The sequence below is a fragment of the Filicampus tigris genome, chromosome 16, assembly GCF_054856515.1.
Source record: "Filicampus tigris isolate MCC_2025a chromosome 16, RoL_Ftig_1.0, whole genome shotgun sequence".
In the NCBI taxonomy this organism is placed as follows: Eukaryota; Metazoa; Chordata; class Actinopteri; order Syngnathiformes; family Syngnathidae; genus Filicampus; species Filicampus tigris.
Window position 1 is genome coordinate 14982646 of NC_141232.1, and position 14938 is coordinate 14997583.

At 41.6% G+C, this 14938-nt stretch overlaps 2 protein-coding genes across 2 annotated transcripts; both read left to right on the forward strand.

Moving 5' to 3' along the window:
• The first annotated feature begins 1756 nt into the window (after positions 1–1756).
• Positions 1757–4200, forward strand: pde6hb (phosphodiesterase 6H, cGMP-specific, cone, gamma, paralog b). The gene is made up of 3 exons (XM_086056311.1): positions 1757–1925; positions 2867–3017; positions 3462–4200. Exons 2-3 carry the CDS (start codon positions 2875–2877, stop codon positions 3577–3579), a joined length of 261 nt encoding a protein of 86 aa, XP_085912437.1. The 5' UTR covers positions 1757–1925; positions 2867–2874; the 3' UTR covers positions 3580–4200.
• Positions 4201–5822: 1622 nt separating this feature from the next.
• On the forward strand, positions 5823–13589 carry LOC147134922 (G protein-coupled receptor family C group 5 member D). Its single transcript, XM_086055959.1, has 5 exons — positions 5823–5885; positions 5987–6292; positions 10044–11228; positions 12440–12495; positions 12669–13589. The coding sequence occupies exons 3-5, from the start codon at positions 10103–10105 to the stop codon at positions 12756–12758; spliced, it is 1272 nt and encodes a 423-aa protein (XP_085912085.1). The 5' UTR covers positions 5823–5885; positions 5987–6292; positions 10044–10102; the 3' UTR covers positions 12759–13589.
• Positions 13590–14938: the final 1349 nt, after the last annotated feature.

Consider the following 14938-nt stretch of genomic DNA (forward strand, 5'->3'; position numbering starts at 1 on the left):
TCTGTTTTGACAGCAATCAGAAGTTGCGCCTGGCAAATTGTTGACAAGGAACATGCACAATATGATCTGACTTCGGAATTCTTTACTATGCTTATTGACATGAACTATTAATCCTTGTCTCTATATATCCTATCACCAGTAGCTACGGTATGTATCCACAATATTATGATTTTACTTGAATACTTTATTTCTTTATGCAGGACATTCACTTGTCAAAGTACTATTTTATTTTTTTTGCACATCCTGTTTCCTGAGCTACTGGATGTGATGAGCCTCAGTGGGGCCTGCTGCTTCTTGGCTCCTGACCTTTCGATTGAAGATCCAGTTAGTGCATGCAGAGGCGTGTACTGTGTTAAAGAGGGCAGCTCTTTCCGCTCTGCAACCTACATGCAGCTAAAGAGGCTTAGCCATTGTGCTGCCCTCATTTGGGACCAGACAACTAGGTAAAAAAAAATAAAAAACGTCATTAATACTACCTAGCTATCGAACATCATAGTTGCCCTAATAGACCAGTTGTCTATGACCATTGAAAGCATGAATTGTATGTCCAAATTTAGTAAATGTGTCACACACATTTCTTTGAACAGCAATGCTCTGCTTCTCTTCTTACTTATTGACGTGGCTGCAGATAATACAGGGTGTGTTACTAATTCCTTTTACTATTTGTCAAATTGTCCATTCTAGGTATAAATATTGACATTTTACTTTTAAACAATTTATTCGAGTGTTCACACAAAACCGAAATGAACTTCTCTTCTTGCATTAATGACAGACATTGTTATTTAACAATACTATAGTTGCTAAATCGTGTTTGTTGTATTATTAACATTTAGCCACATGAGAGTCAAAATATCAGAAACACCACCTCAAACTATGGAAAGCTGCAACCAAAATGATAGGTAAAACTATTATTTAGAAAATTAACAATTTGTCTATTTCAAACAAATACTTTACTTATTAATATATAATTATGTCACATTTAGCTCATTTGTGTTTTTAGATATATGTTGTTGTCATCAACAGCTCTCTAACAGTGTCGATCAAAACCGAGCATTATTATCATTGTAAAGAGTCTTTGATCCAGCTCTTGCATTCGATCAGCACTAAATGATGTTCCAGTTTAAGTCATTTTCTCAAGAGTTATTAGTTTTGCACAAATTTTGTACAAATTCATAAAATATTGATGAGGTTTTTTTTTTTTTAAATATTCCCATTGACTGGATATACTGTATACCATATGAACACATGAATATACATGATTATAGCTTACAACTAACGAAACTACAAAATTCTACACTACAATATGACAAAATTATTTTACTTATGTACATTGTAAGTGACCTGCTGACAAGAATTTAGTGTTTTAATGAATCTGTATAATATAACACATACCGGTATTTACAGTCTGGTGAGGTTGTGTGTGATTTAAATTGTACATAACATAATAAAAGGCAGCGTTTTGATACAGCTCCTCTTTGAATCTCATTAGATTATTGTTACTGTTGTTGTCTTTTGAGTGTAAGACAAAAACATTTCTTCTTATGTAGAAGGTGAGAAAACTGCCTGTGGTGACATTAGTGAACAACAAGAAGCACATGGTAGCTGAGCCGAGCACATGGACCAGAAACGCGACCAGAAGCCTCTCCTCCTACTCTCTGCAAATCTCACGTCAGGCGAACTGAGGTTTTAGAGGGATAAACCTGATCAAATCCTTACAGATTGACCTCTGACTTTGGTTCACACAGCGAGGCCTGAGGGAGTGCTGCAGGAGTTTAGATGACCTTTGGTGACCACGTGACTGGAAAGAGGTGTCTGAAGGGATTAGAGATGAAGATATAAAAGCACGGCGTGGACAGCAAATGGCACAGACAGAAGGAGGAGGAGGACGAGCGATCAGTGGCGGCCTTTTGGGAGATCTCCAACAGGTGAGAATTAACAATGGCATGCGCTATTGCAGTGCTTTTGAATTTGCTGCTCAACCCAGATACTATTACTTACTATTACTAGTTACTATTTGTCTTCATTCGTAGCAGAGGACACAAACGTTGAATCCAATATGACACTCATGATGCAGGTGGTTTTCGATTAATCATTGCGAGCAATGAAAAGCTGTGACACAGGACACACATGAGTCTTAACGGCATTAAAAAAAAGGAATGAGTTGAAGTAAAAAAAACAAACAAAGAATAGGTTGTGACAGGTGTAAAGAGGATTGACCTGAGCGTGAGTTGTCGTGGCAACAGATGGCTCTTAAATCACTCCATCTTATCTAGATACGGATCTCAGGCAGCAACTCTGTGTGTGCTACGTTACCTAACCAGTAAGAGGCTATTTAACATTAGCATGTGTCAGATATGACATGATAGTGGGATAAGAGTTCAAATAAGGTCAGTTAGGTTTTTGACTGCGTCTCCATGCATTGAACCCAACTGAAAATCATATAGAGTGTGCAGGACTGTTTCCAATTAATCCAGTGGTATAGCATCACTCAGTTATCAAAATATATCTGTATGACGCTCTATCGTTCCATACCACGGATACTATACTACAATAATAAATGAATGAATGAAATTCATCTTTATGATCTATTAAAGTGTCATTTTTGCATGGGATCTCTGTAGATTGTGCATGCAGGCGTACATAACGTAGCGGATGGTCGGCATCCTTGTTGTCGAGGAAGGGCAATTAGTTCTCAGTGGATCAAAGAGGGATTAGAGCTAATCTGGTTGTTTAAACCCATCTGCATAATCTGCGCGGATTAGCGCAGAGATGCTAACAGCATTATTAACAGGGCATGGCGCAGAAAGAGAAGCCATGAAAAGTTGTTGTGATCTTTGAGTGTTTGAATTTCTTTTTTTTTTTTTAGAGAGAACAATGAACGCCAGCCCACCGGCAGGAAGTGCCCTGGCGCCTGGTGGCAACACCGGCCCAACTACACCCAAGAAGGGCCCACCCAAATTCAAGCAGAGGCAGACTCGCACATTCAAGAGCAAGGCCCCCAAACCAGGCCAGAAAGGGTAAAAAAAAAAAAAAAAAAAAATCCCAAAATAGATTAGTTGTCCTCAAGCTTTTTACAATAAGTACCAAGACAACAATACGCAAAGTACTACCATTGAAACATTGTGCAGTTTCAACGTTAATGTTGTGCTTGAATATTGGAAAATACTGTACTTTCGTCATGATTCATAATGAATTGCACATAAAATGTAAAGACGATTGAAATAAACTAAATTCTATTTGAAAGCATTAAATTGCAAATGTATAAAGTTAAATACAACAGAATTGTACTTAACAAATGTACAGTACTGGATTGGGGAAAAAAGATGAAGACACTGTAACACTATACCAAATTTGAACATTGAATTCAGAGATTGTTTTGCAAACTTTGAGAACCATGTAGACGTAAGGCATTCCTAAACCGGGAGCATTCCCTCCAACGCGATTGTGTCTCTCATTTGCAGCTTTGGTGACGACATCCCCGGCATGGAGGGTCTTGGCACAGACATCACAGTCGTGTGCCCATGGGAAGCCTTCGGCGACATGGAGCTCAGCGACTTGGCCAAGTACGGCATCATTTAAAGCTGCTCTCCTCTCTCCATCCCTGCTCGGCTCGTCGGGATAAGGCGACCGGCGCCCCCTTAATGCCCCTCTCGTCATCTACCTCCAGCCTCGCTCTACTAAGTAGAGGGAGCGCTTAATCACGCTCTTATTTTTTATATTATTATACATATCATACTGTTATATACAGTATATAACGCAGTTGAAAGATCGACGAGAAAACTTCACGCCCCCTTTCCTACCTAATCCTCCATCTATTAGAGTGCCACCACCCCAACCCACGCCAAAGGACGCGAGAAAAACTGGTCGAAACTAGTTTGATTTGCTTCTAGCTGTTGATCAGAGTGTAAATACTTTGTACCTTATTTCCTGTTGCACCCTTTTGTATTCCTATCTCGTTATGCTGCATTGTATTACTTCACAAGGTCACCGTAAAGATCATGGGGTGCAAGGAATACGAGTATGCGGGACGCTGTACTGGTGAACATTGCAATGCACTTTCAGCCCCTTTAAGATGCTCTCTTCTCCTTCCTTAGAGACGATCGATACTGCAAATGTGTATGTGTTGCAAGCACAAACAGAGCAAACGTACTGTGAACTGACGTGTCCTAATAGTTGCAGTAAATGGTTTTGTTTTAAGAACTCACTGTGTCTCTTTCTTGTTCGAAGACTTATACAGTATATTGTGTGTCCGTGTATTCTAGGTGTATTTAAGAAACTGCTACATCACAGCTGTCTGTTGAAGGTTATAAGGCAAATATTTCAGGATTTTGGGGTGGTCAGGTGCCCTGTATCCCACTAAAATAGATCTGCCCCGCCCTGCACTCAACAGCGGGTGAATCCTATCTCAACATGCAAAACCAAAACAGGAATAAATTGTAGTAAGAAGCCATTTTTATAGCAGTTACTCGAGGATCATTCGTGTGACGTGTTCACAAATTAATGACCTAGCTTTTAAACACAAATTAGCTTTGTTTTGATGAATTAGTTAATTTATGAAAAGAGATCAAAGAAAACAAATATTTATCTGACTCTTTGCATATCCAGAAATGCTCCACAGAATATAAAACCAATTTCCGAGTAGTTTTAGTAGTTTCTTCAGCATGGGATTTATAATCAATATACATTGTTTTGGGGGCCAATTTGTAAGTGAATATACAGTGTACAGGGTTCTTTTCTTTGCTTTATTTTTGGAGTCTCTAAACAAACCTGATGTGACTTGTCCAAAAAGCTCCCTTTTTGTCTCATCTAACCAAATGAGCTTTTTGTCTTGTCGGTATATAATTAGGTCAATTCTAGTCTTGGCAGTTTCAAGTTATTTTAGTGACCATTGTGGCTTTTTGTTTCTTAAACAGAAAGGCATCAACAATGTATTCCTTGGGTGCGCAGGATAAATATACTGTATAAACAGTATAAAAATATATCCATGTACACAACCATACAGCACTTAGTGGAATGTGATTTTTGTGTCGCACACATTTGCCTAAGAAACCATTATACTTTATAGACGCACAGTATACCATACGTTATGTAAATTGAACAGGATGGCATTCAGATGCCCACTAATGAAGTGACTCCAAAACCAGCATCATAAGGATTACGAAACAAGCTATACACTACATGTTATTTTTTGCAATTGCATCACTGCTGTGTAATCTAAATAAATATAAACATAAACCATAAATGCCCCCAAACCCCAAAGCCTCAGTCTGCGTCATGTCTTCTTTTCAAGGTCTCTGGGATTAACTGTAATTAATCACTAAAACAACATCACAACTTCTGTCCAAATGAGTAATCATCACCAAAGTTTCCCACACTTGGGTTGCTATGGTTGCTTTTGCTTTTCAAAATAAAGCTCTGCCATCTGCATCAATGAACTCAATGTTGGAAGACTTCACAAGGACAGCAACACAATGAAGGATCATAAAAATAGAAGTCGTAAATTGTTTGTTCTGCTTTTAGTATTTCAAAACATCCCCAAAAGATATTTACAGCATTACGCAGAACAACTATACGCTTGTTCTGTATATGATTTAAACTGCTCCAACAAGTTTGGTTGAATTTAGAGCTGGGATTGAAGCAAACACGGTAACATCCCGACTTGTCCTGGCATGAGTTAAAGGCTTACGTATGGGCTTGCTTAAGAGAACAGCTCTCTCATTTATTGACACAACATACCCTGAGGCGAATTTCATCAACTGTCAGCTATTGTTACTGTCATGACCGGGTAACCGTGGCGACGGTTGCGTACCCCGGCTCAGACCCCTGTCCCCGCTCTCAGGGCAGGTTCAGAGCGGATCATGCTTGTGGAATTCCACTTTCTCCAGGTAGAGGGCCCGGTTATCGGGAAGCATGGTTCAAATTCCTGTGGGGAATTAGGAAAACCGGGGAGGAGTGAACTCTTCCTTTGTGTGTGTGTTTCCTTCAGGTGTGTGAGCCCCACCTATAGACAGGGGGAGACAGGAGGAGGGAGAAAGGAAAGTATGAGAAGGGATGCGGGTTTCTCGTAGTCCTGCCCAACCTGCGGATTCCAGGTGTGAACACTCCACTCCCAGTGGCTCCGCAGCGTCCACACCTCACGTTTTTCCGATTATCTTGGAGCGGGCAGTGCTACGTGCACATGCTCCGAATAAGAGACGTCCACATGACTACACACTGAGTAGACATCAGTGCACCAACACGTTGTGTGTTGCAACAAAATCGAGACTGTATAGGATAGTGGCAGACAATAACGGTAAGTGTCACTTCTTTTTACCGATTACGTATAATGCTCGTTTACTTATTTCTGCATAACCTAGTGAGATTCGCTGCATGCAAACCTGCCTTTACAAATAGTTGGCTTTGATCAACACATCATAAAGGTGTTCATGTTTATTATTGTGGTTGTAGTTTACAGTGTCGAATTCCACTATTTTACTGTATAATGAGAATAAGGAGACACGTATTTGAAACCTTCATTGTGATCAAGTTTGATACCACCCATTATCTTTTTAAAGGCTGCTTTAATTGCATGCAGCTCTTTTTTTGGGGGGATCTTATAAGATTATACACAAGTGACTAATGTGTCCGAGACGAGACGTCACCGATTATTGTCTCTAAACAGAATGAAGGGTAATTATGCTTTCCCTTTTACAATAATTTTTTTCATTGGCGGAAAGTGCAGTGTGATAGTGGTTAGCACATCTCCCTCAATCAAGAGGTCCCAGGATTGAATGTCAGCTCAGGCCTTCCTGTGTAGTATTTGCATCTTCTCACCATGCTTCCTCACTTATTCCCAAAACATGCATGTTAGTAAAGACCCATGTGAATGGTTGTCCTGTGATCGACTGGTGGCCATTTTAGAGTATACACTCAACCAGACAGCTGAGATCGTCTTCAGCTCACCAGTGGCCTAAATGAGGTCAAGCGCTGAGGAAAATGGATGGATGGATGGATTTTTCATTCACTGCAAAAAAAAAACAAAAAAAAAAAAAACAGCACATTGGCCTGGACAACCTGGGTCATATCAATGCACTTATGCAAATAAAGACCATATTTCAATATGCCAATGAAACAAAGGCTGTCTGTCTTATGAGCCAGCAGGAAGTGATACTACTCTACTATCAGGAGTTTCACAGCCTCTTCAAACTGCACCGCAAAACAAATCTAATTGACTCACCCTGCTGTCTGAATCCTCATTTTGAGCTGAGTCATTCGCCGACACAGAGCAGTTCATTTTCCATCCTCACACGCAACGGGCATAATCTCGTTTTGTGGCCCTCGCTCAAACCTCTTTTCCTTGTTCTAACATGTTTATGTCATTATTGTCTGCCTGTTGCCGTTTCTCTCACTGTCAACTCGTCTACTGCGTCTAACGCTAGACTGAGACACACCTCTTCAAAAATAAATCAATTGGACAGGTTCTATGTGTATTGTGAGTGTGGTTGTTTGTCTCTGTGTGCCCTGCGATTGGCTGGCAACCAATTCAGGGTGTCCCCCGCCTACTGCCCGAAGACAGCTGGGATAGGCTCCAGCATGCCCCGCGACCCTTGTGAGAAGAAGCGGTATAGATAATGGATGGATGGAGGTTCTATGTATATACTGTAGTATGTCCATAGAACAGTCAAGTCACACTACATTAAGCACAACATAAACAAAGAGTACACGCAAGTCCATCCGTATGCCTTGTTCAAAAACTGATATGTCGTTGACATATCGCTGGCGTCGGGCCAAATCCTTGTATCTCCGCAACAGACACTTTTCAGAAGACCCCAAAAATGCCACATTTGTTCAATCATTAGCATTATATCGTGAAAGAGAGCAAGCCATTTTCAACACTTTACATTGGTCAGTAATGTAAAGGTCACACCCACACATGCGGACTGACCAATAGTATCGATTTTTTAAAAAAATATGAAATCGGCAGTGATATGTCGTTTTACGATTTTATATGATGTAAGGAACGAATGTCAAGTGGAAGAATCAGCAGTGTAAACATGGACACTTCACATGACACGGTCCTGTCCTCCACCGCTGTTGTTGTAGTTATAACTTAGTTGTCTCATGTCACATCTTAGCTGGAGTCTATCCCAGCTGACTTTGGGGTAGGATACACCCTGAACAGGTAGTCAGTCTCTCAATCACAAAGCACAAACAATCATTTACATTCATTCTCACACCTACAGAATTTAATCCTTACAGAAGAAGTCAACCCAAATATATATTTTTTTCAAGAATATATTCTATGCAAGCCCACTAGTTGAAACAAGGCATTCTGATAAATATTGCGTTTGTGGAATAAGAGTTAACCCACCCGTTTTTAGCCATCTCTGGGGACGGCCATTTTGTCACTTCTGTCGACTGAAAATGACATCACAATTGCTCAGGGCTCAGGTAACGACCAATCACGGCTGACATGTTTTCTGAAGCTGTGCCGTGATTGGTCGTTACCTGAGCCCTGAGCAGTTGTGATGTCATTTTCAGTCAACAGAAGTGACAAAATGGCCGCCCCCTGAGATGGCTAAAAAGGGGTGCATTTCGCTGCTTAACTCATATTCCGCAAACGCAATATTAATCAGAATCCCATGTTTCAACTACTGCACCTGCTGGGAACATACAGTATTCTTAATGTAAAATATAAAATATGTTTGGGTTGATTTCCCTCTTTAATTAACCTAACATGCATGTGGCAATGTAAGAGGAAGTCATAGTACTTGGACAAAACAAAATGTATCCACAGGGGGAGAATGCAAATTCCACACAGGAGGACCAAACCTTCAGGACAGTTGCGCTGAAGCAGCTTTTGTTTTCCAGTTTGACCGTGGCTCATTGCGCAAAGGAAGGTCAATGACATCATGCTTTAATGACTTTGATGTGGGAGAAGCCCATCAAACACCTTTGGTATGAGTAAGGAGGAGATTGTAATCCAGGCTCTCTCTCAGGTTCAACATCAATGACATCCAAATTCCCCTCAGACATGCTCCAAAATCTTGTTGAAAGTCTTCCAACATGAGAAGAAACAGCTTGTGCCTACTCCCTCATCACTGTACAGCATTACCTTGACTTACAAGTGTCCCAATCTTGAGTTTTTTGAGTTACAAGCTGTTACTTGGTCAATTCTTTGCGTTGTGTTGTGAATTTGAGTTACGGTACGTGAGACTTTCAGATATGGTTAGGAAGTGCTTGGTCCCTCTCTGTGTGGTCACTCCCAGTAGCGCTGAAGAAAGATTCTGGGTCCCCCCCCCCCCCGCTACATCATTTAAGTTTCCCATCCCTGCTGTTAAAGCGGAAGTCAACCCAAATAAATTCTTTATGTTCTATGCAACCCCACGAGCCAGAACATGGCATTCTGATTAACATTGCGTTCGTGGGCGGCCATTTTGTCACTTGCTGTCAACCGAAAATGACATCACAGTTGCTCAGTGCTCAGATAACAACCAATCATGGCTCAGCTTCGGAACACGTGAGCCGTGATTGGCAACTGTGATGTCATTTTCAGGCGACAGCAAGTGTTGCTTAACTCATATTCCACAAATGCAATATTAAACAGAATGCCATGTTACGACCAGTGGGGGTGCATAGAACATATTATTGTAAAGAAAATGTTGTAGTTGACTTCCCCAAAGTGTATTTTAACAAATTAATACAAATTCTGCATTTTATGTCCATCCCTGTGATGTGTTGCTGTACTTGTGTTATCTTAAATATATTCCAGGGCCAAAACTCTGATAGCTCCTTCTGCTCCCTGTGTCCTTTTTATATACATGAGTGCAGTGTATCATGGGAGATACTACTTTTCAAGACACATTGTAGGATACTATGCATACAAGTGCAGTTGTTTAACCTATACTCACATCACATCTTTATCTTTGAACAGCACAAAATGGCAACTCATTATATACACTAGTGGAAAGGAAGTGTTTCCATACACAGCCCAGGTGTCCCTTTGCTGTTGTCCTAATGGTGTCTGCCATTTTGTCTTTACAAAAGTGTTGCGTTTGTTTCAGGAGGGAGAATATCCAAGGACACATAAGGAGGGACCAGAATCCTGGTGTGCATTTCCAAAATGAGTCCAGCCTTTTCACCAGAAGATCACAAGTTGCCTTTTGCACTCCTCGTCCTCCTCCACGTCCCCTTCACATGTTTATCTCAGTCGGCATCAACAAGCAATATCAGTAATGGGACTTCAAGCACCTCCTCCTCAAACTCCACCTCCCATAATGCTGTTCCGGGCTGCCGGCCAGGACTAGATCCTCTCTATAGGTACCTGTGTGACCGCAGAGCCATGTGGGGCATCATCCTGGAGACCCTGGCCTCCTCCGGGTTCCTCTTCAGTATGTTCCTCCTGCTCGGCCTCCTTGTCTGGTCCCTGTGGATTTGTGTCTCCTTACGGCAGCAGCGCAGCAACATAGGAGGCACTGTGGCCTGCATGTCCATGTTCTTATTGGCCACGGGTGGCATCTTCGCCATCACCTTCTCCTTTATCATCCAACTCAGCCCTCAGACGTGCCCCACCAGGCTCTTCCTGTTCGGAGTCTTCTTCGCCTTGGCCTTCTCCTGCTTGCTGGCTCACTGCCTCGCTTTGCTGGGCTTCGCCGCTGCCCGAGGCTGGGGCGAGCCCGCCATGGCTTTGGGGCTTTTCACCGTGCAGGTGATCATCTCCACGGAGTGGCTCATACTGGTCTTGGTGCGGGATAAGAAGCCGTGCGAGTACAGCCAAGACGAGTTTGTCATGCTACAGATCTACGTCATGTGCCTGCTGGCCATCAGTTTGATACTGTCCATGCAGTTCCTGTGTCACTCCTGCTTCACGTATAGCTACAGCTACGCGGGGGCCACCCACCAGCAGAGTCGGCAACAGGCCGTGCTCCTCTTCCTCACGCTGTTGCTCTCCGCCGGCATCTGGGTGGCGTGGATTTCAATGCTCAGCAGAGGGAACGCTAAGTTCGGCCGTCGGCCGCAGTGGGACGACCCGACGCTCGCCATGGTATTGGTCGCCAACGGCTGGGTGCTGCTGATGGGACATGGCTTGTCGCAAGTTGCCTTCCTGTGCAGGGGGGAGGCCAAATCCAAGGAGGTCCCTCTCAGCTTTGCCGGCTGGACCAGCCCCAGTGCTGACATCCCAGGATTGAACAGTCCCAAGGCAGGAACAGAGAACGGAAGCTTTGAGAATGACCCAGATAACAGAAGAGGTGAGAAGTTTTCACCAGTCCCACTTAGCGTCTTGACCACAATGGAATTAAACACAGAAGGGCGAGTATCGATACCAGGTAACGGTATCGGGCAAATACTGGCCTTACTTTAAGGTATCGGATAACATCACCGATACATAAGGCGAAACAATCTGACATGGAGTCCTCACCACTAGCTGGCGCTACAATGTGGCAGTTAGACACATTGGCGAATCATTATGTGCGTCAGAAAGAAAGAAGGAAAGGTCTTAGGCCAGAATTGTAAATTAAGCAGCAAACTCCACCTGTTTTTATCCATCTCAGGGGGCATCCATTTTGTCACGTGCCGTCGACTGAAAATGACATCACAGTTGCTCAGGACTCAGGTAACAACCAATCACGGTTCAGCTTCAGAATACAGGTGAGCCATGATTGGTTGGTACCTAAGCCCTGAGTAACTGTGATGTCATTTTCAGTCGACAGCAAGTGACAAAATGGCTGCCCCCTGAGATGGATATGAATGGGTGGATTTTGCTTCCTAACTCATATTCCTCAAATGCAATTTTAATCAGAATGTCATGTTTAGACTAGCGGGGGCGCAGACAGCATATTGTCAACTTACTTTTTTTCACATTTTCTAAGGTTTTGAATGCACATGCCCAATAGTCAATCTTTCAGAATTTTTTGGGGGGCGGGGGAGGGTTGGGGGTTACATTCACAACAGATGTACATATATGATTTTTTTTTTTTTTTAATGCTTTTAAATTTGATGATTATAACTTACAGCTAATGAAAAATTCTCTCAAATTCACCTCAAGAAATAAGAACATTACAAAAGAAATAGTCAAAAATTATCTTTACTGGAGAAATTAGGTAGGGATTGGCCTACTGAAAAGTATTGTACTGTTTATGTGTTTAATGCATTGAAATATGAGTACATTAGTTCTGGAATAAATGTGTATGCTATCCTATAAATAATTATTTATTTCGGCCCCCGCCCCCTTTATTCTTTTGTAAATTCTGTTTTATCTGTCTGATTGATGTACAGTTTGTCTTGAAAGGTGCTTACAAATAAAATGTATAATTCATTTCCTTTTATTGACTAAAAGGCACAAAACCGAAAGTCAAACATTAATTAAAATATGCAATACAGTATTTCTATGTTCTCTGTTGTCAAAACGAGTAAAGAATGTATTATAGTATGTGCTAATGTGTGACATTTCTCCCTTCAGGCAGGCGATCTGATCCAACACTGCGGTCGCCCTATGAGTCCGGATTCTCTATGACCGTAAGTAATAAACTGTCAGAATTAACCATCTCGTGCGTAATTGCAGACTGTGACCTTTCCCTTGTTAAGTCCCACTGTATGCTTCATGACAGCACAGTTTATCAAGAGTGTTACCGTAATTGCACTGATGTTTCCTGTGTGTGTGTGTGTGTGTGTGTGTGTGTGTGTTGCAGGAAATTGACCCCAATAAAGATTATACCATTCCTCGCCCTCAGACCACCAACTACAGAGAACCATATGATGAATATTATGGACGATTTTAAAATCTCCCTCTTGCACGTACAAGTACAAAAAACTGTCCATGTATTGCTTAATTGTAAATACTGTGTGATTGAAAGAAAACACTGAAATATGTACAATGTACTAATTAGGGCTGGTTTTTGGAGGTATGCTAGTCTACTTCAGGAGTAACCATAAACCCTAATTGGGTAAACGCCACATGCCTCACAAGAACAATCTTGTAATTTGAACCTGTTAGCACACAAAGAAAAATAATAATACAAACATGTAATAAAATAAAATTATACAGACTGGAAGGATACTAAACCAAAACTCAAACTTCAAGGAGTGTACTACCAGTTGACTGTTGACATCTCACCTCTCGCTTGCATGCAGTGCTGTACAAAACCAAGTGTGCGTTGGTTCTGTGTAATGCATGCAACACGAATAGAGCAGTGCGTAAAGCGGAATTCTGCTCTGAGTAGAAAACCCCAAGTAAGAATATGTATAATACTGTATATAATACTGTGAATAATCCTATCGTCTCAATGGTTCTTGTCATAATTCAAGATGCTGTTGCTGAGTGTTGGATCTAGATGAAAACCTCTAAAGCCACATCACAAAAGCATGGTGCACACTTTATTCTAAGCAAGATATAAAGAGCAGCCCTGAGGTGACAGTAAAGGTGGCAAACTGGCAGTCAGCATACACGATCAAAAGGAAGGAAGGGCAGGCGAGGACAAGATTAGATTTCTCAAGACCCGTTCATGGATCAACATCGTCAAAGTTACAGTACAGTTGCTGGCCGCTGTGGGTGCGGTGTCAATGTATATTTAAAGAAATGTTGCTGTAGTCAATAAAGGTTTCTTAATATACATAGAGCTTGATCGGTGCTTTCTTTTCGTTAAACCTTACTCCCCCAAACGAACTGCGCAAACAGCCAACTGTTTTCTTCACAGAACAAGAACCACCATGCCTGTCACATAAAGCAGAATGGTAATGCAGCAGTCACACCACGAGGGGGCAATGTACGCACACCAACAAAGACTCCGAGTTGATGACAGTCACAATATCAGAAGGCTGTGATCAAACGTCCCAATGGTGGGGGAAAAAAAAACAGAAAAAGAGCTACACCATAAACTACCGGGACATTCCACGGCTTGTATTTGACCTATTTTACATAAGATAAATCTCACGGTACCACCAGACAAAAATAATAATGATCTTGTATGACTTGGTGTGAAAAGTGAGCCTAATTGAACTCAAAACTGATACACTTGCAGGAATCTGTGAATATTCTGGATAACGGTTTATTGTTCCGTATGCCATCTAACGGACGATTATGTAATTGCTCTGCCTGTCATTATGCGCCACTGTCATACAGTAGATAGATGAACAAAGATATATTTGTATTGGATGAAAAACATTTTCGTACAAATTATGTGAAAATGGATAATTCCCCACAGCACCCCTGATATAGTGTGCTACGGTATCTTGATCTGGAATCACTATCGAGGGACTGTAGTCTATTCACAAAACTCTAGCTTCCTCCTGCATTCCAAACATATGCATTAGGTTCAATGAGGAAGTTTTCCATAGGTATGAATGCAAGTGTGAATGGTTGTCTGTCTATATGTGTCCTGTGATTGACTGGTGAGCATATTAGACTTCACACAGATCTATTCGGCTGTATCGGATCGGCCGATATTTTGCATTTTCGGGGGGATAATCCTTAATGCCTTTAATTATCCGGTGCTCAGTGACATCATTGATCTGCAAAATAAAACATTACAGCTATAGTTTATCCTACATACACATTTATATATGAAGGCCACAAATGACTTTTGGCCGCTACTAAAAGATTTTGGCACTACCTGTCCATATGTAACTGTTGTAATTAACTCATCGCTGCATAGAAAGCTGCTCTGCTGCTTGGGTGGGCCTTGAGTGAGTCTGCTAAATTGATAACAGTATTAATTTCCTTTGTGGTACGATACTGCAAAACCAGTAACTCAAATATCAATGTTTAAAGTTTGGGAATCGATCTTAGTGTTATCAGCTCGAACAGTATTGATCCTCCCTCGCTTAACCAGCAAGCATAATGGCCGGCTCATCACTTTGACAGCACACTCTGTGCTCCTTTTGTTGTCTTAGAGTGTATTTTGGCTTGAAAACACCACTGCACGGATACTCATCAGGGGCTTCTGAATTTTGGACTACTCTG